This window comes from Podarcis muralis, chromosome 3, assembly GCF_964188315.1.
Source record: "Podarcis muralis chromosome 3, rPodMur119.hap1.1, whole genome shotgun sequence".
Classification (NCBI taxonomy): domain Eukaryota; kingdom Metazoa; phylum Chordata; class Lepidosauria; order Squamata; family Lacertidae; genus Podarcis; species Podarcis muralis.
The window spans coordinates 104,942,696-104,967,577 of record NC_135657.1 but is presented as its reverse complement, the minus strand read 5'-3'; the positions used below and the strand labels follow the sequence as shown (position 1 = coordinate 104,967,577).

At 42.6% G+C, this 24,882-nt stretch overlaps 1 protein-coding gene across 5 annotated transcripts in view; it reads left to right on the top strand.

Annotated features, from left to right (window-relative positions):
- Positions 1-24,882, top strand: part of MACROD2 (mono-ADP ribosylhydrolase 2) — a 997,146-nt gene that overhangs the window by 843,909 nt on the left and 128,355 nt on the right. For all 5 annotated transcript variants that reach the window (XM_077926445.1, XM_077926442.1, XM_077926444.1 and 2 more), the window contains one exon: positions 3,238-3,319. In XM_077926445.1, the coding sequence (XP_077782571.1) occupies positions 3,238-3,319 (82 nt within the window). The remainder of the gene's footprint in view (positions 1-3,237; positions 3,320-24,882) is intronic.

Here is a 24,882-nt window from a genome sequence, read left to right as displayed (position 1 = left end):
TATGTCCAGTGCTGTTTCCAAAATGAGAGAGAAGGGACATGGCAGCTGTAACATCAGGATGGAGAGGGTCAAGGGTAGAAGCTGGTGGGAGCAAGTGGAAAAAGCACAAGGAGACCACTGTACAGTAGCTTGGAGGTACAGCATCTGCCTTGCATGCAGAAGGTTCGAGGTTCAGTCTCAACATCTTTAGTGAGGGCTAGGAATTGTGCCCTGGTTGAAACCCAAGGGAGCTGCCAGCAATCAAGATACACAGCAGTGAAATAGATTGACCAGTGGTCTGGCATAAGGCAGCTTCCTATGTTCTTAAGGTTGTGGGTGGGGGTAGGCGGAAAGGAAGGAAAGTAATAGATAGGAAGGATTTGCAGCAGCTTCTGAGAGCCAGTGTGATGTAGTGGTTAAGAGCAGTGGACTTGTACAGTGGTACCTCGAGTTAAGAACTTAATTTGTTCTGGAGGTCCGTTCTTAACCTGAAACTGTTCTTAACCTGAGGTACCACTTTAGCTAATGGGGCCTCCCGCTGCCGCTGCGCCGCACGATTTCTGTTCTCATCCTGAAGCAAAGTTCTTAACCTGAGGTACTATTTCTGGGTTAGCGGAGTCTGTAACCTGAATCGTCTGTAACCTGAAGCATCTGTAACCTGAGGTAGCACTGTAATCTGGTGAACCGGATTTGCTTCCCTGCTCCTCCACATGCAGCTGCTGGGTGACCTTGGGCTAGTCACACTTCTCTGAAGTCTCTCTGCCCCACTCACCTCGCAGAGTGTTTGTTGTAGGGGAGGAAGGGAAAGGAGATTGTTAACCGCTTTGAGACTCCTTAGGGTAGTGATAAAGCGGGATATCAAATCCAAACTCTTCTTCTTCTACCGCTCCATAGCCCGTGCTAAGGAGAAAGCAACCTATCTGTTTTATTCCCACAAAGTGGAAGCCCACATTGAACATGCTGACATTGGCTCAGTCCTTGGCTGACCTCACCCACAATCTCGGTTACCCAGGACAATGGACATCATGGGCTTTGAGCTACAAGCTCTCACATACTGACATGTGCTGCTGTTGTTTCCTGACACCCCCAGGCAAGTGTGCTGGCAGCATGCCGTGTTCATACAATCATAGAGTTGGAATAGACCACAAGGGCCATCGAGTCCAACCCCCTGCCAAGCAGGAAACACCATCAGAGCACTCCTGACATATGGTTGTCAAGCCTCTGCTTAAATACCTCCAAAGAAGGAGACTCCACCACACTCCTTGTTGCAGCACTGTAGAACAAAATGGGGTGTGGCGGCAGGGATAGTGGACCAGCTTCAGCAGACAGCTGCAGTGTGTGTCGTTGGTGTGCAAATAACACAAAAGTGCTTACAATCTGCTGCCCCCTGTTTTGGCAGAAGTTGTACCGCTGACAATTTTAACGAATGGGGTGGATAAGCAAGAAGGGCTGTTAGCCAAAGAGACCACACTGAAGATAGGGGACAGCTAAGTAGTTTCATATGCTGATTTGAACTCGCCAGCCAAATCATTGACTTCAGGTTCCTGGTAACCAATTGCTATGTACTCTGAATTTCTAGTAGAACAAGCGCGTTGCCAAGTATCAAGAAGCCTGGTGAGTAGCAGAATGTTCCACAAGGTGGTTATGTGGTGAATTGTTTGTCATTCGCCTACTTCCTCTCCAGGAAGCCGCAGAAGATGGCAGCTCTGAAGTGTTAACCAGCCCTCTTGAGCTATGGGATTCTTAGTCTGTCTCAACGGTGTCAGCACTTATGATGGTTGGAGAGATGTGGAGTTACAGACAAAGCATTTTTTGTTTTTGTTTTTAATTCCTTTTTAAAATGAATTCTTTGGGTAAAACCTCTTTTTTTTTAATTTGAAAGCCGCCTGCCAGGAATCCATGTTAAGAACCGGTAGTTGTGTACTGTTTGTGGTTTTTACATGGCTAGCCACTATTTGACTTTTTAAAAATTCTGTATGAACTGTTTTATTTACTGTGCTCGCTGCCTGCCACCTGGCTGGCTTGTGCTGTTCTCTTTGTTTTTGCATAAGCACTTCTAGATTAAGAGTAGGTAGGTTTCTATAAATATAACGATGGACTAAAAGCTTTTGAGAAGTCTTTCAAAAGCAGTAAACATTCCCGCAGAAATACTTTTTGCTTTGTTTTTGGTGGGACTGAATGATGGGGTTCTTTGTTTTAACCCATTTACTCTATTGTATACCTGGCAGATGTCCGTCTTATGAGTCATCTGCCAAATGTTAGATTGCTGCATAGTCAAAATATCCTGGTCTTGCTTGTATCGGGCTCAAGGCCAAGTTGCGTAAGCAGCTGGCTGTTAACAAAGGACACAGCACAGAACTAATTTTAGACATCCAGTCCTGTGTTTGTCTATTTGTTTAGTATTGTAAGGGCCTTGGGCAGTGGTGACCTTACCCACTTAGCTTGCAATCCACGCCTCAGCAATGCTTATGGTTAGGAGAGCAGTCGAAAATTCTCCTTTTGGTGGGCTTTTGAACTCTCCTAGGTATTCTGTGTTGTCTTCTATTGTTTAAAATGTCTTTTGCTTTTTGCCGTTTCCGTTGTACGCTGCTCCTTGGAGCAGGGTATAATCTATCAACAGTAATCTATAGTGCTTTCAAATGTTCATTATAACATTTTCTAATTATAATTCTCACAACAACCCTGTAAGGTTAGTAGTATTCTTACCCATATGCAGGTGGCGGGAGGGGAACTGAAGCTGAGAGAGAGAGAGATGAAGACGAAAAGAGTGCCTTGCCTAAGGCTACATAGTGATTTCATGGGAGAGACAAGTGTCAAACTGGGAACTCTTGATTCATACCTTAGTTTCAAACCCTTAAAGGGTCTGTGATCTATATGGCAGATACAAGCTCACTTGCAACACCAAAGCTCTTTTTGGCATGTTCCCCCATCCAAACCCAGTTTTTGCAGGTGTGCTTGAGAGAGAGAGACTCTCTAACATATGCCCAGGTGGTCATTTCCAAATGGTCATTTCCTGTAACATGCATAGAGTCATCACATCACCAACAAATAGTCCCCAGCTTCATTTCTGCTGCTGGAAATAATGGCCTTGCTTGCATGTGTTCACGACAGCAGAAGACATACCTGTAAGAGTGGGAGGAACTTGTGGATTGACATACCAGGCCATCTGCCAACAAGCTCACCCTTCATTACAGCTCAAACTAGAGTCCAGAAACCACCTTGCTTAATAAACCTTTGGCTTTTCTTTTCCCCTTACAGATGGATCGTGTCATTTTTTGTGTATTTTTGGAGGTTGACTACAAAATTTACAAGAAGAAAATGAATGAATTCTTCCCTGCAGGTGTGTTAATTTATTTGTTTCCTTGAAAAAGTAATGTATTCTTCTTCAGATACTGCCCACATACTATATGTATGTATAGTGTGTGATTTATATCTTTATAGCATTTCTCAATATCTTCAATGGTGTATAAAACATGTCAGACTATCCTCCACCAGGGCCAGGGCCTTTTCAGTGATGGCTCCGACCTGGTGGAATGCTCTGTCCCATGAGACTAGGGCCCTTCAGGATTTAACCTCCTTCCGTCGGGCCTGTATGACAGAGCTATTCTGCCTGGCCTTTAATTTGAATTCAGCCTGATCTTCTATTTCCCTTCTCTTCTATTTCCCTTCTCTTCCCTCCCCCTCCTCTTTTATGAAGATTACCCGCTCTGAGACCCCTAATTCTCCCCTGGCCTCCTCGCTGGCCCAAGTAGGACTAATTCAGCTAGCTAGCCCTGGTGATTATCTAATTCTTATTAGATGGATTTCCCCTAAATTGATTTCTGAACTTTGAATTTTATTGTTATTCATGTTTTTATACTGTATTTTATGCTGCTTTTACAATTAAGTGCTTTAAATTTGTTGTTAGCCGCCCTGAGCCCGGTTTTTGAACTGGGAAGGGCAGGGTATAAATAATTTTTTTATTTTATTTTATTTAGTTAAAGAATCGTGTAAAAATGGGTGTATAGTCATCATAAGTATTCAATAATTGACGGGAAATTTGAGGGTTTATTGTAACAAACATTTGCAAAAAAACATTTCTTTACATGGAAGTATCCCCCTTTCCTTCAGAAATCTGTTTCATGCACTCTCACAAGTTTGCAGCTATTTCTAATTGCCTCCAAGAGCTACAGGTAAAAGCAAACAACCATTTTCTCTCTCTCTCTCTCTCCACTGTGGTCCATCACCACGTCCAAATGTAACTTCCCCACCCACAGACCTCCTCCTCTGTTGGGCACACACTAGGGGCCAGTTCAGATGCTTCAGTGAAGGTCTTCCAAGGACTGCCCAACTGCCCTGTGTTGCTTCCCTCCTGCATGGATGCAGGACCATAGATAGCGCTTGCTGGTGGGGAATGGCTGGGAGACAATCCTGCAGCCAAACTAGACACACCATTTCTCTTCTCTGCTGCTGGGCTGGCCCAGGACATTTTGCCTGTCTCCTGCAGGTGCATGCACGCCCCACTGTGGCTGCCTATGAGGAGGCGGTAGCAAAGGGGGTAGCAGCTGAGCATGGAGGTGGCAGCTGCAAATGGCAGCAGAGGAGGCAGCATCTGCCGGCACCTGAGGCAGCTGCTTCACCTCACGGATGGGCTGACTCTGCCCTGCCCTGCAATAGGGCCTAATAATCCAGAATGCGGCAGCTAGACTGGTGACTGGGACTGGCTGCCGGGACCACATAACACCGGTCCTGAGAGATCTGCATTGGCTCCCAATACGTTTCTGAGCACAATTCAAAGTGTTGGTGCTGACCTTTAAAGCCCTAAACGGCCTCGGTCCTGTATACCTGAAGGAGCGTCTCCACCCCATCGTTCAGCCCGGACACTGAGATCCAGTGCCGAGGGCCTTCTGGCGGTTCCCTCATTGCGAGAAGTGAGGTTACAGGGAACCAGACAGAGGGCCTTCTCGGTAGTGGCACCTGCCCTGTGGAATGTGTGAAGGAAATAAGCAGCTATCTTATCTTTAAGAGATATCTGAAGACGGCCCTGTTTAGGGAAGTTCTTAATAATCAATGCTGTATTGTTTTTAACACTTGATTGGAAGCTGCCCAGAGTGGCTGGGGAAACTCAGCCAGATGGGCGGGCTATCAATAATATGTTGTTGTTGTTGTTGTTACAGATAAAAAACAACAGAGGGGAGACATAGATATTGGCAATGAAACTTCAGAGTTCCTTATAATGGAGGAGGAAGGAAAGAGGGGGTGGGGTGGGGGTGTTGCTGGGTGCATTTCCAGTTGAGCCAAAGCCCCATAAGGGAAAAACTATACAGAGAAGATATAGGAACTATAGGGGCTGGCTGGCTACAGGGTGAGACCTTGGCCTATGGCCAAATACTGGCCCAACAAGGAACTGCAGGAAGGGTATTCAGTGGGGGAATAATGTGACGCCTCGCCCCTAACAAACAACAGTGAGCTGAATAACCCAGTAGTTGTGGCTGTTTGTGAATATGAAGAGAGGAACCAGGGACATAGGAACTGTCCCATGGAAGCCAAACAGCCCATAGCAGCCTAATTGTACCTGGGAGACACAGCTGTAGGGAACACAGCTGTATGGAGGGGAAAGCTTCTATCCTCCTACATCCCCAGAAAAAGCTGCTGTTTTTCAGCAGTGATTTATATGAACTTTTACTAAACAGATGATTGGCAGATGCTTATAATTTCAACTATTTTCATATTGATTTTGAAATACTGGAAGCCCCCTCCCCCATCTTTTTTTGCCTCCTCTTCAGAATCTCTCAGAATCCTTTAAATCCCTCCCTGACACCATAGGTCTTCAGAGGGATTAGTTATAATTCACCTCAAGGCTGAGAGACGAGTAATGATCTCTTGTGATCCACATTTTCCCATGCATTCCCCCTGATCTCACTCATTACATTGGTAAAATTATCTCGTATAGGTCTAGAGCCCTCTCTTGTCTTGAAAACATGAAAATGTAAGGCCGAAATTGTCCCTGCAAACAACAAGCCACCCTCAGCACAAGGCAGCTCCCCTCAGGCCACTTTGGAAATGTCATTTTCTGTTTTTCATAGCAGTCTCCTCTCCCTCCACACCCCTTACTTTATTTATTTCATTTATAACTCACCTTTTCTCCAATGGGCACAAGATTATGTACATGGTTCTCTCCCTTCTACTTCAAACCCCACAGCCATCCTGTGAGTTATGCTAGGCTGAGACACTGTGACTGGACCAAGATCACCCAGTTAGCTTCATGGCTAAGCGGGGATTTGAACCCTGCTCTCCCAGGTCCTAGTCTGACACACTAACCACTGCACCACACTGGCTCACAACAATGTAGTTAAATTCTTCTGGTCTGTTCCTCCTGTTCATCGTGTCTCCTTTGAAGAATCCTCTAGCAAGTGAAGCAGATAATGGGTACTCCTATACCGTATTTTTTGCTCTATAAGACACACTTTTTCCCTCCTAAAAAGTAAGGGGAAATGTGTGTTCGTCTTATGGAGTGAATGCAGGCTGCGCAGCTATCACAGAAGCCAGAACAGTGAGAGGGATCGCTGCGCAGAGATCCCTCTTGCTGTTCTGGCTTCTGGGATTCAGAATTTTTTTTTTCTTGTTTTCCTCCTCCAAAAACTAGGTGCGACTTATGGTCTGGTGCGTCTTACAGAGCCAAAAATATGGTACTTTTGTGCTACCACCTCAGCACTGCAGTGCACAGCTAAGAATATGACTTCAGGGTATGGTCTGAAGACAGCTAATGCAGCTTTGCTAAAGCTAATCAACTCTGGGTCTGGTCAGTGCCTGGATGGGAGAACTGCAGGAGAAAAATATATACATTGCCCTGGGTTCCAAGACAGAAGAAAGATGGGATATAAATGTGAAACAAACAAGCGAGCAGAGGTTCACACTGGCCTCAACCTTGGGCCTCCACCTCACAGTGGTTAGGAAGATGAGTCAGAAGTCTTCCAGTGCTAAATATCCCTGTCCCCATATTGTTTGTGGTGAAGGGAGGGGAAAGAGATGCTTAAAAAGGAGGATACACTTCTCTCCTTTAACAATTGTTTCCAGTCCCATTTTCATCTTTTGGATTGGAGGTGGGCTGAAGGGCCTGTACATATACTGAAGTAACAAGCAGATTTGTCTGCAGCAGCTCAACAGATTGCCTGAATTACAGCCAAAGAAGTTTGCTTATCAAGGAAAACTAAGGTCTACTTTGCTGCCAGAGTGCCAGAGTAAACAAAAATGAAAAATCAAACCCTTAATCCTCGCATGAACTCTCAGTTGCTACTGGCTGTCCAGCTATTTATGTAAGAAGAGAAATTCTAGCTTCTCTTCATCATGTGATCCCAGGACAAATGATGACAAAAGTAGTAAAGCAATGCTACAATAATACAGTTCAATGCAACTTATAAAAGCAGATAAAAGTACAGCATCATAAAAGTGGCATCTGTCCAGTCCTTCAGATATTTTTGACACCTCCATACGGAGATATTGCCAGGATATCTAAAGATACATTATTAAAATCATAACATTCAGATCACCCCAATGCTACAATTCTGTGATTCTATTAAATGCATGGACTCATAATATTGTCTAGCACATGGTCAGGGAAGTTGAAGAACAGTAAAAGGATGTGTCGTCTCCATCCTTTTGATCCACCACTTGATGGGGTGGTGATTCTAATGACCATGAGATCAGAATCTAACTGCATTAATTATTATGAATTCACAACTACCTAATTATTTTATATCCAAAAGTAAGATCATCTGTATATGTCTTAAGGCTGAACTTGCTATCACTTCAGTGAGCACAAATGCCTTCTACCACTTAATAATGTTCTTATTCTCAAGTAATTAACTCATTAAAACTGTTTCTTTACAAATAAAAAAAGGTACAGTTATAATTCAAAAGTACAGTATGTACTGAAGAACCATGCTCAGTGATATGTCCCAGGTTCAAATTATGGCATCTCTAAGGGAGACTGGGGGAGACCCCTGCCTGAAACCCCAGATTGCTTCTGGTAGTCTGTGTAGACAGACCTGATGTAGATGGACCAGTGATCTCATGCAGTGTAAGACAGTCTCCTGAGATCCTACAAAAGGGTACAAAAGAGCCAAATAAAGCAGAGATTGGAGAAGAGAGATTATCATTAGACTGAGAAAGGTCATAGGGTTTTGTGTTTAGTAGAATCATGGCTCCCCCCCCCCCCAGTCGGAACTCATGGGACCTCAGTTTCAGCACCTCTTAGGTGGGCATCATTGCCATTCTAAGAGAACAAGGGAGACGCTGATGGTGAGCTCATCACCTCTTTTTCTAGAAAAATAGCACTGAGTGGAATGAAATGGAGATAAATTTGACTGCAAACCCTCAAGAAGGCACATTGAAAGGGTTCGTTTCTGTGTTGCTAACATACACTGTAATGAGATTGCTTGGTTTATGGATGAGCTATGCTGGTTGAGTTTGGTTTATTATGCTATTTTAATGTTTGCTTCATGAGATATTTGTGTAAAATGTTCTTGTGTGAGTTTTATGACGCATACCCCTAAGCATTTTGTGAATCTAAGTTTGGCCTCATTGAGGGGCAGTGTTTCAGTATGAGTAGGAAAATGAGAGTACCCCTAAACATTTTTTTAGGGAGGGGAAGTATTGTGTATACCACTTTGGACCTTTTGGTGGAGGGCAGATTTATAAATCTAACCAATCAGTCAGTCACTAGATCAAGAAGAAAGCTGAAAGGGAAGAATCAGGTGCACCTGGTGTATTCCACATGCTCAAGCAATTTAGAGAAGCACATAAGAAGAGTCCTGATGGATCAGACTTGCCTAGTCCAGCATCCTATTTCCCACAGTGGCCAACCATATGCCAGCACATAGAAGCATCACCTGTCTCTTACCCAGTTTCCCAAAAACCGAGAGGTAGCATATAGCTGTCGTGACTAGTAGCCCTTGAGAACCCTATCCTACCATGAATTTGTCTAAACTAAACTAAACTAAACTAAAATAAAAAGCTCCCAAATGTCACAATTTTTGCTTGTAGAGGAGTTGCTCCAACCCCTTGGTCACTGCAGTTTCCATTTTCTGCACCGTTTTCCAGCTCCACTATATCCAAGCTGCAATCTGAACAATCACAAAGTATTCCAAGTGTAGTCACACAGCATGGATTCATGTAAAGGCAATACAATATTGGCATTTTTCTTTTTTATCCTTTTCCTAATGCTCCCTAGAATGGAATTTGCCTTTTTCACAACCATCATGCACCTGGGTCTCTTTCCTTGTCAGTCTGTGCCAACTCAGAGGTATAAGAAATTGGGACTTTTTTTGCCCTAGTGTGCATCATTTTACACTTATTTATGTTGAATTGCATGCTATTTCCCATTTATCCATTTTGGAGAGATACTTTGGGAGCTCTTTGCAATCCCTCCTTTGTTTTTCACCGAACTTGGCCACCTCGCTCCTCACCCTTAGCTCTAGGCCATTCATGAACAAGAAGAAATCTGTTAGTCCCAATTCAGATTCCTGTATTTCTTCCTTGTGAGAACTGTCAATTTATTCCTACTCTCTACTTCCTGTTCTTTACCAATTACTGTTCCATAAGAGGACTTTCCCTCTTCTCCCTTTACAGCTGTGTTAATTCAGGAGCCAATCTTAGTGGCTGACATGGTCAAAAGCTTTTTTTGAACTCTAGCCCACAACATCTCATAGTTCGCTCTTATTCTCATGCTCATTGACACTCATATTTTCAAAGAACTTCAAAATGTTAATGAGACAGGGCTTATCTTTCTTCTTCAGCAAGACTTCTTCCATATGCTTGACAATATTATCTCTAGTAATGTTTTCTACCAGTTTACCCAAAACAGCCATTAACCTAGCTAACCTGTACTTTCTAGGATCTTTACCTGCTCTCCATCCATCATCCTTTCAAAAATATCAATGTTACATTGGCTTATTTCCAGTCCTCTGGTACAGAGGCCAATAAGAAAATATCATAGTAGGTGAATTGAGAGTGTTTTTCAGAGGGTGGGCAGAAAATGAGCCTGCCTGAAAGCAAAGAGGAGGAAAGTAAAGGACAGAAACAAGGAAGACAAGGCGAGAGAGCTGCTGCTTCAAGTCAGAGTTTGAAAGATCCTTGTACTAAACATACAGGCTATATGTTCAAATAACTGCAGGGTAAATTATTATCTGTGGCCTACAAATACTGTGTAATGTGGACCACATGTTGGAGCTCTTCTAGAAACCGTTCCTATTTCTGAAGGGAATCATAGCATGGTTGTGTCAGAGACATCTCCTGGTTAGGGCACAACATTTGAATCTGTTAAGGTAGCCATATATCTAAAGCCCAGAGTAGCCTCATTATTACAATGGAATATAGCTCTACTCTGCTCTTATACCTTAAGAACAAGTCAGAGGCGAAACCATTATAAGGTCACTGACACACTCATGTACGCAAATTATCTGTGAAACAGGATCATTCAGAGTCAGCTTTTCAACTCTTTGTAGTTTGTCATATGCAGGGCATATTGTTGCTAACCTCAAACCTCCAGCACCTGCTCTCCCCAAGCTTATTTATCCCATCCTAGATTCTGTGTAACAGTATACTCAGATCCGTGGATTGCCTAGTGCTTCTGTCTTATAGCTTTATGCTAGAATTGTTGCTGTGATGAGAAAGTATATAGTGAAATGGAATCAGTAATAGCTGTAGAGATGCCGGCAGCAGTACTTTCCATGAACAGCAAGTGCAGAAAGAATGTGCCATTTTGCAGTTCTTGCTGGAGAATTAAAAGGAAGCAGAGACCTAGGAGTAGGTGCAAGTGAAAGCTGCTCAGAGCTTTAGTCCTTAAAAAGCACAACACTTGTTCTCAATCACAGAATCTTGGGAGGAAGTTGAAATGGGGAAAAAATATTACAGGAGCAAAGCACTTCCTTGTCTTCAAGAAAACATCTTCACAGCAAGTCAAGGATATAGCTCACAGCATCTTAAAAAGCAGAGACATCACCTTGCCAACAAAGGTCCGTATAGTTAAAGCTATGGTTTTCCCAGTAGTGATGTATGGAAGTGAGAGCTGGAGCATAAAGAAGGCTGATTGAATTATAGTGCTGGAGGAGACTCTTGAGAGTCCCATGGACTGCAAGAAGCTCAAACCTCTCCATTCTGAAGGAAATCAGCCCTGAGTGCTCACTGGAAGGACAGATTGTGAAGCTGAGGCTCCAATACTTTGGCCACCTCATGAGAAGAGAAGGCTCCCTGGAAGAGACCCTGATGTTGGGAAAGATGGAGGACACAAGGAGAAGGGGACAACAGAGGACGAGATGGTTGGACAGTGTTCTCAAAGCTACCAGCATGAGTTTGACCAAACTGCGGGAGGCAGTGGAAGACAGGAGTGCCTGGCGTGCTCTGGTCCATGGGGTCATGAAGAGTCGGACATGACTAAACGACTAAACAACAACATCAACAAATCAAAAGGTTATCTGAAGTACCACTAAACCACCATATCCTAGCAAACCAGGCAGGCACTGTATGGACACTAAATAGGATTATCAGGCTTTTATAAAAGCTGTGCTGGCTCTATCTAGATCTATTTAGCATCCTGTTTCCTGCAATGCCCAAACAATATGAGCATCAGAAGCAGTGTGGTAAACCAGTGCTTCAGCAGATGGAAGAGAGGCTCACCTAAGGTGGAGGCGTGATCTTAACGGAAATAAGCTGAATTTGTTTTTGTTTGAATTTGTTTTTGTTTTTCCCCTTATTACTCAGTGAGTGATTAAAGGAGCTTTCACCAGCCTATCTCGCTTTGCATGTCATGAGTCTATCTCATATATTAGTTTCACCTTTTAAGTTGAATTACTGAAATAAATGAACTTTTCCACGAGATTCTAATTTTTCCGAGTTTCACCTGTATGGCAACCATAACAGAGAAGAGGAAAGTGAGCAGTGAGCTTTCCTGGAAACGATATGTATGAGGCTGCAGGGGGATGAAATGCAAGAGACATCATCATTTTCTGACTATTCCATAAGAAGCTTTTGAGAGTCACACTTAAGTCTCTAGGCTCGGTTTGTATCGGGTCTCGTGATGGCAACTCCTGGTCTCATTATATTGTGTCTTCAAGCAATGGTGTCATCAGAGTCTCCATGGAGATCATGGTCTGCGCAATCTTTTTCAGGACATCTTCATCATCCCTACCTTTCAATTCATCTGAAAGTAATATTAATCTTTTTTAAAAGAGAGAGAAAGAAAGGCACCAGCAGAGAAGTCAAGGACTTCAATGGACTTGCAAGAAAATATATATTCCTAGAGGAGGTTCCCTAACAATACAAGAACAGCATGCAGACATTGATAAGGGTATTTGCCTGTTTTGTGATAGTACTGAAAACTTCCCTTCTCCTGGGTTTTTGCTCCAGCACTAAATTTACATCCTTTCTACAAAAGTAATAAAAAAAACCTGATGAAAATGAACACATTTCCTAAATGATTCCATTCTTCCTTCTCTTTTTACCTCCTTTTTCTTTACTCTTTTGTGAACGATTCTCTTTGTTCAGCTTCTTCGCTCTGATTTGCATATAAAGACACTTATAATTATTCTGGGCTGTCAAGATATTCCCTATCTCCAGAAGAACCTGCAGTTTTGCACAATGGATATGGTTACATGGTGCCATGTCAAAGAGCATGGGGCCACTGTGCTGGCTGTCTGACACTCAGATTACGTTCAGAAGGGATTCGTGAATGTTCGTCTGTATTGTTGAGGGGTTATTTCATATCGTACATGTTCATAAAGTGGGAAAGTGGGCATTTCAAACAGTGATGATATTGCTGCCTTGCCTGGGTTTTTGAATGGGTAGGGCTCTCACCGTGTTCACAGGGATGGCACACTTTTCTTCAAGGAGAAGTTAAGTTCTAAAGAAATATGTTTTAATATGTGAACCTATTTTATTTTATTTTTAAAAACCAACCAAACACACAGTAAAGAATAACCAGGAAAGAAATTGGTTTGTCATACATAAAAAGGTAAAGGTAAAGGTACCCCTGCCCGTACGGGCCAGTCTTGACAGACTCTGGGGTTGTGCGCCCATCTCACTCAAGAGGTCAGGGGCCAGCGCTGTCCGGAGACACTTCCGGGTCACGTGGCCAGCATGACATCGCTGCTCTGGCGAGCCAGAGCCGCACACGGAAATGCCGTTTACCTTCCCGCTACAAAGCGGTCCCTATTTATCTACTTGCACCCAGGGGTGCTTTCGAACTGCTAGGTTGGCAGGCGCTGGGACCGAGCAACAGGAGCGCATCCCGCCACGGGGATTCGAACTGCCGACCTTTCGATCGGCAAGCCCTAGGCGCTGAGGCTTTTACCCACAGCGCCACCCGCGTCCCTTTTTTGTCATACATAAGACACAGATATTTCTTATTATTTCAAACCCCACATATTAATAAACCCCAAAAGACATTTCAGGTAGTAGAGCCAAGTCGAGTGATAATGAAACACAATGAATGTCACACCCTAGTGTTTTACAGCAACTGCCTTACTAGGTATCAGGGAAAGGACCTATTTCATATGCATATTTCATAAAGGGGTTTTTTCCCCAGAGAGATGCCAAGAAAGTAAGTTGAATGGTCTTGCTTGATTCCTGAGACTAAAGTCATCTGTGAAATCTACATATCAAAGCTACAGACTAGATTTGACAATCTCATGGATGCAAACAGTTGTTTCTAAGCAGCATTATTTAATAATAATGATTGTTTCCAGCTATTTCAGTAACTGCAGTGACTTTTGTCCAAAGGGACTCTTAAAAACTATCTGAAAGGTATTGGTGGCAGCAGTAGCAGTAGTTAGTAGTCACTGATTGGAACATTTTAATACCGGACGCGGGTGGTGCTGTGGGTTAAACCACAGAGCCTAGGACTTGCCGATTAGAAGGTTGGCAGTTCGAATCGCCGTGATGGGGTGAGCTCTCGTTTCTCAGTCCCTGCTCCTGCCAACCTAGCAATTCAAAAGCACGTCAAAGTGCAAGTAGATAAATAGGTACCGCTCCGGTGAGAAGGTAAATGGCGTTTCCGTGCGCTGCTCTGGTTCGCCAGAAGCGGCTTAGTCATGCTGGCCACATGACCCGGAAGCTGTACGCCGGCTTCCTTGGCCAGTAAAGCGAGATGAGCGCCGCAACCCCAGAGTCGGCCACGACTGGACCTAACGGTCAGGGGTCCCTTTACCTTTTATAAATTGCTCATCAGTGAAAATATTCCTCCCTGTTTTCATTGGTTTCTGTAGCAGGATCGTTCTTTTGCTTCTTCTGGTCTTGACTGCCTTCCATTCCCTTTGGAAAGGAGAACATGGATACATCACAATTGTTTGTCCAGGTAGTTGAGAAGAGGGAGTTCGTATTTCTCTCCAAATGTTTGATTTTCAATACCGTATTATGAATCATGTGAGCAAGTCGACTGTCTATATAAGAACATTCGTCACTTCGCCTCCTGAATGTCAGTATTTTGCAGGATTCAATTACATAACAGAAATGTGGGTTTCTGCAATCAAAGTAGATCAAGATGTTCTTGCGCAAGACTTGCAGTTTTTTAAAAGGACAATTTAGAGTTAGAAAAATGGTGGAGAAATGCGCTAAAAAGTATAGAATAAACAGGAAGACATATACCATATTTTTCGCTCTATAAGCCGCACCAGACCACAAGACGCACCTAGTTTTTGGAGGAGGAAAACAAGAAAAAAAATATTCTGAATCTCAGAAGCCAGAACAGCAAGAGGGATCTCTGCGCAGTGAAAGCAGCAATCCCTCTTGCTGTTCTGGCTTCTGGGATAGCTTCGCAGCCTGCATTCGCTCCATAAGACGCGTGAACATTTCCCCTTACTTTTTAGGAGGGAAAAAGTGAGTCTTATAGAGCAAAAAATACAGTAACCACAGTGCATGGATGAATTCAGGATGAATTCTCAAAACACCTACCCACAAACAAATATGGTGACTTGAAATGCAGAATGGAGAAATAACCTCACCGAGTTTTAAACTGCTAATGTGTACAGAGCCATAGAATTAATACTTCATAACATTATGTGCCCTTCTTTAACTCCACCCCCCAAATAGCTGCTTTCTTCCCCTTCATTTTCTTCTGCACTCTCATATTTCCTTCAGTTTTACAGTGAATAAACTACCAAATACAAATTTCCTATTGAAATAAATGCTTGATAGTTTATTCAGAGACACACTGAATTTACATTTAGATCTTTGTCACCTAAGCGCATTACCCATTTCTGATTTACAAAAAATCCCTAAGGCTAGATTCACTCAGCTTTTGAAAATGTCCTCCTGCCCCCCAATCAATCAGTGACACAAAATAACTGTGTATGTAAGAATGGAAATAGTTGCTAGGCAGAGAGTCAGGTTCTTGCCCTGTTCATCTGTTTGTGTCAGAGCACTGAGAGCGGTTTCTACTTATGAGACATTATCTCAGGGTTTATGAGAAATTTTCTTTCTGGTGGCATATATGCATGGGTGTGTTGCAATTGGCTAAATATGAATAAAACCTCACACCTAGTAGCATCAAAAGAGAACACGAAAGTGGTAGAATAACACCTTTCTTAGCCTGTGTATTCACCATACCTTCAAAACACATTTGAAGTACCTTTCCCCCCTCAAATAATTATGGGTACCATAGATTACCCCTCAAAGAATTACAATTCCACCCAGAAATCTTTGAGGGAAAGAATGTGATTCAAATGTGCTCTAAAGGTATTGTGCGTGTACAGCCCTACTGTAATAATTTCGAAAGGGGTTAGCTTTGTTAGGCTGTTGTAGCAAAAACAACAAAGGCATATTACAGACTAACGAATTTATTGCACATGAAAGCTTGTCTCATAATAAATTTGTTTTTAAGGTGTCACAAGACTCTTTGCTGTCTTTGAAGCTGTCTTCAAAGAAGCTGCCTGCCTTCTTTACTAGATTGTTCATTCCCTTTTCTTTTAATATGCTAATAATGATGAGGAAAGTGTGGCCCTCCAGATGTTGTTGCACTGCAAGTCCCATCGTCTCTGACCATAGACTAGGCTGACTGGAGCTGATGGATGTTGGAGTCCGAGATCATGGATGATCACAAGTTCCCTGTTTCTGTGATATAGGTTTAAAGAGAAGTATGGAAGAGATCTGATTTCCCTCTAACTTTCACCCCTCCTACAATCTGAAGATCAGCCTTCCATTTCCCACCCATTTGCTGTCTCCCACCTTTTAAGCTCCTCGGTAGTAACTAAGAAAGAGCAGGGAATGATTGCAGTTCTGCCACTAGACATTTCAGTTAGCAGTCCCAAGTTAATCACAAGCTGTTGCAATGCTTCTTCATATCATATAATTTAAGGCGTTGAACTTCAGCTCATGGATTGGGGCCTATTATTGGGACACAGCAACAGTACTGCCACCATACAAATATATGGCAAAAATTTAAAAGTGGGTCCTCAGATGTATACTAAGGTGACTGGAATCCTATCAGAACTTTGTATGGCATCGCTGGAGTGATTCCGTTGTTTTTCTCAAAAATGCAAGGCCTTTGTGCCTCCGTATCGCTGGTTCTTCTGCTGCCACTTGAATATTTATGGGAAAAGAAACACAAGTAACTGCATATTTATTCTTACGGTAGAATCTTTGAATGGAGGCTGTGATCTGAGCAGACTGGAACAATTTTGCCTTAGTTTGGATGCATATGGAATAGAAGCTTCATTTATACTGAGTGTGAGAAGACGAGACTTATCACTCCGTGTGCATTCTGTTGCAAAAGGAGCAATGCCGCATGTAAAAGGGTGCCATCTCAACCATGACATAAGACAAAAAAAAGGTGTTGAACTTCTTAGGAATTGACTGCTAGGGATTTCTGTTTGGAATAGCTTCAAATGCTGCAGAAACGGACTTCGCATGTAATGAGACCAAAGTGTAAGGATGCTGTTACTAAGCAACTAGGAAGAGTAATTGCACAGATGCTGAGGTTCGGGACTACAGTGCACAAAAGAAACATTGCTTTTTAATATAAACTGTCACAGGAAGTTGGATTAAACTGGACCTGCATTCGTATTAGAAAGGTTACGGAAGACAGGGTATGTGAAGTCAAGGAACGGCAATTGTGTTCCTTTCTTCACTGTCTATTAGTGATCTGCCCCAAATATTTACCTCACTGAGGTCTGAGCACTGACAAAAGAGGCTCCCTCCAAGCGTTAACTCAGCCTTCCGCAACCTGGCGCTGTCTAGATGTTTTTTGTGTCCATTTTCACTACTGGGCTGGGCTGGGCTGGCTGGAGCTGATGAGAGCTCTAGTCCAGCAACACCTAGGGAGCAGATGGGGATGACTCCATTAAATTTGTGCTTTGAAATTCAAGGCAAATGGCTCCTGTCCATCCACGCTTTCAGTGGGCTGTCCCTTTTGTACACAACACGCCATTATGTACTGGCAAATGTACCACAGGGATCCTCTGTTTGGCATTTCAGAGGGTGCCAATCCAAGTGCTGAAGATGGTTTAGAGTTGGCATGGCTAGGTGTTGCAGGCCTAAAACTCCATCATCCCTGCTGGATGGAGCTGATACGAGTTGGAATCCATTAACATCTGGAGGACCCAGGTTAGCCACCCCTGGTTTATAGGCTACAAATACCACTGTTTTACTTACTGATTTGAGCTCCAGTGGGTTTGAACTTTGACCTTGAGCATGTGGCTATTTGTTTATTTTCTATTGGAGGAAACAATAGTCTGGATCCAGACTAAATTAGTTTCACTGGCAGTGCAATCCTATACATGTCTACTCAGACTTGAGTCCCATTGAGATCAATGGAGCACATGCCAAAGTAAGAGGATTCAAGATTTCTGCCTCATTTACCAGTTGAAACGAATAAGACTTGAGGCACGACTCGCTATTCACACTTATGCTCCTTTGCCGTTATAAAACAAACTCAAAGTGACTTACAAAAATGTTCATACAATGCATTTCAAAAACAGTTGAAATTACCAAGATCAATTCCATACAAGAAAAACTTAAGAGCAGGATAGTATGAGTCCTATCATACCTAACTTAGTCTGGATCTAGCCCAGTGAGAAAAAGTGACACACAAACTGCCTTGGGACACTATGACTCTTCTAATAACTGGCTCCTGGGCATGTAGTTGGCGGCTTCTTTTTCTTCTTTGGCATTCTGCTTTCAAAACGATCACCTGAACATTCTGCCACATGCGACAACTGAATGACAGAGCACCAACTTCGGGTTTGTGCCTGCGAGGCAGCATGCAGACTGTGGCTTAACTACAGGCACACCAGAATTTTGGCTGACAAGAGGGAAAACCCAGCCGAGATACGCAATAAGCACTTCAATATTTCATTTCCACCCATCTGTAGTTATGTGTGACTGCAGTGGCCAGTTCTAATCAAAATTGAGAGGATAAAGCTGGTTTTTCTCTGACAAAATGTGGAAGTGATTGATGAATAGCGATAGCTCTCTCTTGCCAAGCAGAAGTTGTAAACGGGACCAATGCTGTTTAAGCCTCAAACTTTTACCATTATCAAATAGGTGCAGAATTCCACAAGGACAGGTTATAATTATGCGAAACTTCGCAGCCGATATACAAGGGATAAATATGGAGCAGGGAGATCTAGAATGAAAGACATAAGGGCTTCTTGACACCCTATTTAACATGGATATCCTTCTGTTTTTACCAGTTAGTTTTTTACCACTCTGATTTGCTAGCCTGGTGTCATATTTAGCTGTAGCTTGAATCAAGTTGTAGTTTAAGTTGCAAGTTTTATTAGTTATCTGCTATTAAGAAATTCCCAGTGTTTAATTCAATTTTGAGCACGGGTTTCAGTTACTTGAGTGGTACATAAATTTTACATAATCCCACTAGTGTGTTAGGTTAAACAACTTTCTTGGTCAAGACACTATTTTGGACAGTAAAATAGCTCAGCAGGACATGTAAAGAACTGTAAATGCCAACATGTTTGTCAAGTCTTTTTTTTTAACAATGGCATCTTACCTTGCCTCATGATGTTTATTCCTTTGCCTCTCTATTAATGTAGTTTATCTGCCCTAAGCTAAGTAGAACGTGTTGTGGAACATACTTTCTCATTCTTTAAGTGTTTGCACACAAACACATCTGAGTACTCGTTTGATATACACATGTGAAAGGGGAGCAATTGGGATAGCAGGCTAAGGTGGGAACCGAGAGAAGAGACATCTGGGAACTGATGGGAATTAAATGAGTGGAAACAAGAGAACTGTGACTGAAGGAGGAGGAGGAGGGGAGAGAGAGATGAAAAGGAAACTGGAGAAAGACAAAACAAGTGTTGGAAAAGTAAATGAAAGATGAGATTCAGCAGTGCAAGGAGCAGCTGCTCTTCTCTAAGGATGTAGGGGATATATAAACACAAGGACCCCTCCTTAGAGCAGAATCTAGTGCATTTGTCATGTTGCTTCTGTTCAAGTAATTTATTTGGTTAAGCAGACGCTGCCCTCTGAGAGGACATCTCAGAATGCTTATGGGATGTGGGTTCTGCATAACTCAGCTGGAAGAAGTAAGCCAGCACAGGTGAGAGAAGACTGATTGCCGGACTTAATGTCCAATGGGGGCAAGAGTTGTACTATTAAAACACTGAGGGTTGTGCCCACATGAATTGTGCCACTTCATGTACCCACATGAAGATCACGGAAATGTCCAGGCAGTAGCTTTCCACATACCTGCCTTGTCAAGCTCTGCCATCCTTTCTTCACACACATTCACCATTGGTTATGAAGCATGCTGACATCACAGATTAATATGGGCCCTCTAAATCTTATGAATTGTTTGAAACCAGAATGGACTAAAGCACCAAGTATATCTGGTTCCCCCTTAACAAGTTTTTGCTGTCTTTGCAAGCATGACATTAATATAGTGGCTCAGGCTGGAAGTTATGCCAAACTATGACTTGAATGAGCCCTGAGCTTAGGTGTCTCTTCTCCATATCTCATGTGCCCTCACTGACTTCCTCTATTGTGGTAAGTAATAATTGGCCATACCCAAACTGGGTTTTGGCTTGTGTGAACCATAGCTTGCCTGCAAACTGAACTAAAAATCACAATCAAAATATGTTTTTAATTCCACTTTTGGTTTGCGCAAATCATAGTTTGTCCACTTCAGGCATTTTGGCAAACATTAGTTTTCTGGGAACTCAAAGTTTGTTTATATAACTCCAAACCATCCAAACCATGGTTTGATGTTACATCTGAAACAAGCCATTCTTATCTTCCATGTAAATGGTATTTTGAGAATGTTCCACATATATGAGGTAAAGAAGTGTCTTAAGGTCAGATTGCAGACTTGATAATTATGCAGGTTTGGGCCATAGGTTGTCGGTAGTTAGGTCGATCTAGCTAGCTACCCTTTTGTACCATTTATTTTAACAGATTGTTGTAAAGCAATAAGAACAAATAAGGCAGTGCATTTTGCAAAAGGAAACAGTAAGTAAAATACCCTGTGCCAAAAAATGTTTTCATATTTAAGACTGCTAAACATATGTAAATTGAAAACAGGATTGTCACCTCTTACTGTACTTAAGCAGTATACAGAAACTCATGTTACTAATTAGTAGATGTATTACTACAGCAAATATGGTGTATAAAAGTAAAATAAATTAAAAGGAGTGGATGAAATTGAACAGGAATAGGAAGGCTAACATTTTTATTTTGAGTGTAATGGGTATAAATGGATCTATATTTAAAGGGTGTAGTATATGGTTCGCATATACATTAAAAGGGCTGCCAACATTCTAGAAAGGCGTTAGAAAGTATTATCCTGACTTTCTTCCATCTGACAGAAAATATTGTCCATAATAAGAAAAGCACTGGACTTTCTAAACCATGGCTGACTAGAAAGGACTTTTCTATTTTTCCTCCACCTGAAGTTTAGATAGACTTATTATCATCATCAGACTGCTTCTAGGCTGAGACATTTTTCTGAATACTGAGGTATTTTAAGAAGACAACTTGTAGTGGATTAATAGAAATTTGATGAACCATGATACACCTAATATATTAGATGTCTAAAATGATTTTAACCTTATGAGCATCTGTAGACTGTTTCAGAATGTCTGTTTTCTCACGGAGTTTCCTTTAAAAAAGGACCTATTTCACAGTGGCAAAACTGTCTGGGTTACACAACTTCATACCGCTGCTATGGTGGAGTGGTGGTAACATGATGGACTGCGCCTCAATATAAAAATAATTCTTTCTGCATAGAAATGGACATGTCTGACCGAAGGGTTCAAACTTCTAGCCACCCTTCAAACACTCTGGCCAGACTCTCCCTGGGGAAAAGGAAGGCGAGAGACTCTGCAGCCAGATTGTGGAGTGTGTGGATAATCATTTTGCTGCTTGAAGAGGAGTGCAAATGGTCCTTACCCCCATTATTATATTTTCCTCAAATTGTGAACTTGAACTGTGGAATTAAAATGTGCATATTAGGGTCAAGTATTGTAGAATTTCACTTAACTAACTCTTCACAAAAGTAAACAGAAATTGTGCAAACTCGGTGCTAGCAGATTCACAACCTAAATGTGACAATAAAAGTACATAACAGAAAGAACTGTTTTCAAAAGAAGCACATGCTACCAGGCCCAACTTGTTCATTGCAATAACTAATGACTTGAAGGGCAAACTGCCCATGAGGTTAAATGTATATTAAATGCAGGGTGAGGTGGGTTGCTTTGTTTTGCTTTCTTTTTTTATATAAAAACACACACACACAAATAACACCACCTGGAGGCTGATAACTAATAGCATCAGAGCCAGCATGGAGAAGGATTTTTATTTTATTTTAATCCTTCCCCGCTGACTCCTGGAGTCTTGAAGAAAATCCCTCCTCTGATGCTAGTATTTGCTTTGGGGAGAAATCCCCAATTGCCATCAGTCAGAGGCATCTTTAATGCTTTTGTCTAGTTTGGTCCACAATGATACCTAAAAGCAAGTCAGCCCCATTTTATAGAAGCCCCAAACCTTGAACTATGATGAAGTGGCAGTATCTACTCATGTTTCCTTATCTAACGGCATCATCCTATACATATCTACTTGGGGATAAACTCCACTAAATTCAAAAGTATAATATCCCAAGTAAGTATGCAATATAAGAAATGCACCATCTATTTCATAATTTTATTTGTATGCCATGTTTTCATAGTTAAAACCAATGATAAATTCATAATTACCAACATAACAAAAGCAGTCAATTCATAAGCAATAAATAAAACATCAAAAATTTCACAACCAAATTAATTTCCACATAAATTAAATTAAGATCTAAAATAAAGATTAAAAAATAAAACAGAAACCCCCCCCCCCTCAGAAACCCCTGCTAACCAATGCCCCAACCCAAGAGTCTGTTCAGCAGTTTCAGCCTCTGTCAGAGCCCCACCTCCCAGTCCAGGTGGATAAAGACCTGCAAGGCTGGGAGCAGGTCTTCCAGGACTCGCAGCCAAGAAGATCATAAGAATTATTTTTAAATGGTGGCTCTTAGTTTTAATTGTGTTCTTCCTTCCCCAAAATGAGGTTGACAGATGAGGCCTAATGAGAAAGAGATTGAAATGAATGAGAATGCAGGATATATACTCCCTCACACGCATGCCTATATTTTAGGCGTAATCAGAACATGTGGTGATGCTAGCAGATTTCTCCAGTATTTGCAGATGGTGTGATTTGCTTTCATGGTTAGGTTTTATAGGGTATGGATTTTCTCTTACTTCAGCATAGCTGGTTACACTGGGGATTCCCCTCCTTGCTCCTGAACGTGGAAGGAATACACGAAAATCATAGCCTGAATCTATGAACACAATGAATAGTTAATGCAACATTGTGTGTGCAAAAACGGAGGGTAAATTCCATCAATATGAGTTGACTTTTCGAGAGCAGATACCAAGATGAGTATAAAATCTTGTTCAAAGCCTAATCCTTAGAAAAGCTAACCTGGATAATATCCACAGATGACATGGGTAAAAGTTGCGCATCCTGCTATAACCTTCCCATTTTTACAAGCTCCTAGAAGAATTTCAAAATGCTGTTGTGCGAGTGGCAAGCACTGCATCGGAATTTTTAGGAGAGTATGTCGCTAATGCTAGGAATTTAATGAGCATTAACCCCTTATCCGTTGCAGCCAGTGTGGTGGAGCTCACCTGTAGCTTACCTGGAAGGCATTGAGATGGAGCAGGGCAGTGGTGAGGCTGGGACTGTGTTGATGCCCTGGTGGAGCCAATCCAGCACAACCATCAGTGTATCTGCATGGCTATGACCTTCCTGGCCCCCCTGCAGCAGCTCCCATGTAACTTGCAGTGACACTGGAAAGACAGCTTCACCTCCCTCCCTCAAACCACCAGCTGCTACTTGATCTTATTGTAAATTCTACATGACATCTAATTTTGGTTTTATCCCAGAGTGTTGGGATGTGAATGGATGCTAGGAGATGATATATTTATAATAAGAATAAAAATAAAAATGATTTATTATTTATACCCTGCCCATTCGGCTGGGTTTCTCCAGCCACTCTGGGCGGCTTCCAACAAAATATTTAAATACAATAGTCTGTCAAACATTAAAAGCTTCCCTAAACAGGGCTGCCTTCAGATGTCTTCTAAAAGTCTGTTAGTTGTTTTTCTCTTTGACATCTGGTGGGAGGGCGTTCCACAGGGCGGGTGCCACTACCAAGAAGGCCATCTGCCTGGTTACCTGTAACTTGGCATTTCTCAGGGAGAGAACCGCCAGAAGGCCCTCGGTGCTGGACCTCAGTGTCCGGGCAGAACGATGGAGGTGGAGATGCTCCTTCAGGTAAACTGGACCGAGGCCGTTTAGGGCTTTAAAGGTCAGCACCAACACTTGGAATTGTGCTCGGAAACATACTGGGAGCCAATGTAGGTCTTTTAAGACCGGTGTTATGTGGTCTCGGCGGCCACTCCCAGTCACCAGTCTAGCTGCCGCATTCTGGATTAGTTGTAGTTTCTGGGTCACCTTCAAAGGTAGAGCGCATTGCAGTAGTTGAAGCAAGAGATAACTAGAGCATGCACCACTCTGGTGAGATAGTTCGCAGGCAGGTAGGGTCTCAGCCTGCGTACCAGGCGGAGCTGGTAAACAGCTGCCCTAGACACAGAATTGACCTGCGCCTCCATGGACAGCTTCGGGTCCAAAATGACTCCCAGACTGTGCCCCTGGTCCTCCAGGGGCATGATTACCCCATTCAGGACCAAGGAGTCTTCCACATCTGCCCGCCTCCTGTCCCCCAAAAACAGTACTTCTGTCTTATCAGGATTCAGCCTCAGTCTGTTAGCTGCCATCCATCCTCCAACCGCCTCCAGACACTAACTCCAGATGTATTAGATATTATCCTTTCTTCCTCACATCTGTGAGTTCAACAGAGTGCCATCCCTTTGCAGCTTAAAAGGGAAGCTTAGATAGGCTAGTGTTAGCCTTTTAGTTTAAGTAATCCTGGATGGTTTAAGGCAGACTGGATTCTCCTGGTATTTCTCCCCTTTAAAATATCAATCACACTGAAAACAATCTTGTAAAAGGTTTAAAAAATAACATTTACTCGTTCAGTATACTGCTTGAAGAGTAACAGGCAGGCTTAAAATGGTAATTCAGCTACAAAGATATACTTAGAAATGGAGTCTGAACTTGGAGCTGAGACATGTAGATGTTGTCATGTTGCAGGCATGGAGGAGAAGAGCAGAAAGAGAGTGTGCCCAGGTAGGGAGGAGGATACAGTGGTACCTCAGGTTAAGTACTTAATTCATTCCGGAGGTCCGTTCTTAACCTGAAACTGTTCTTAACCTGAAGCACCACTTTAGCTAATGGGGCCTCCCGCTGCTGCCCCGCCGCCGCTGCGCGATTTCTGTTCTCATCCTGAAGCAAAGTTCTTAACCCGAGGTACTATTTCTGGGTTAGCGG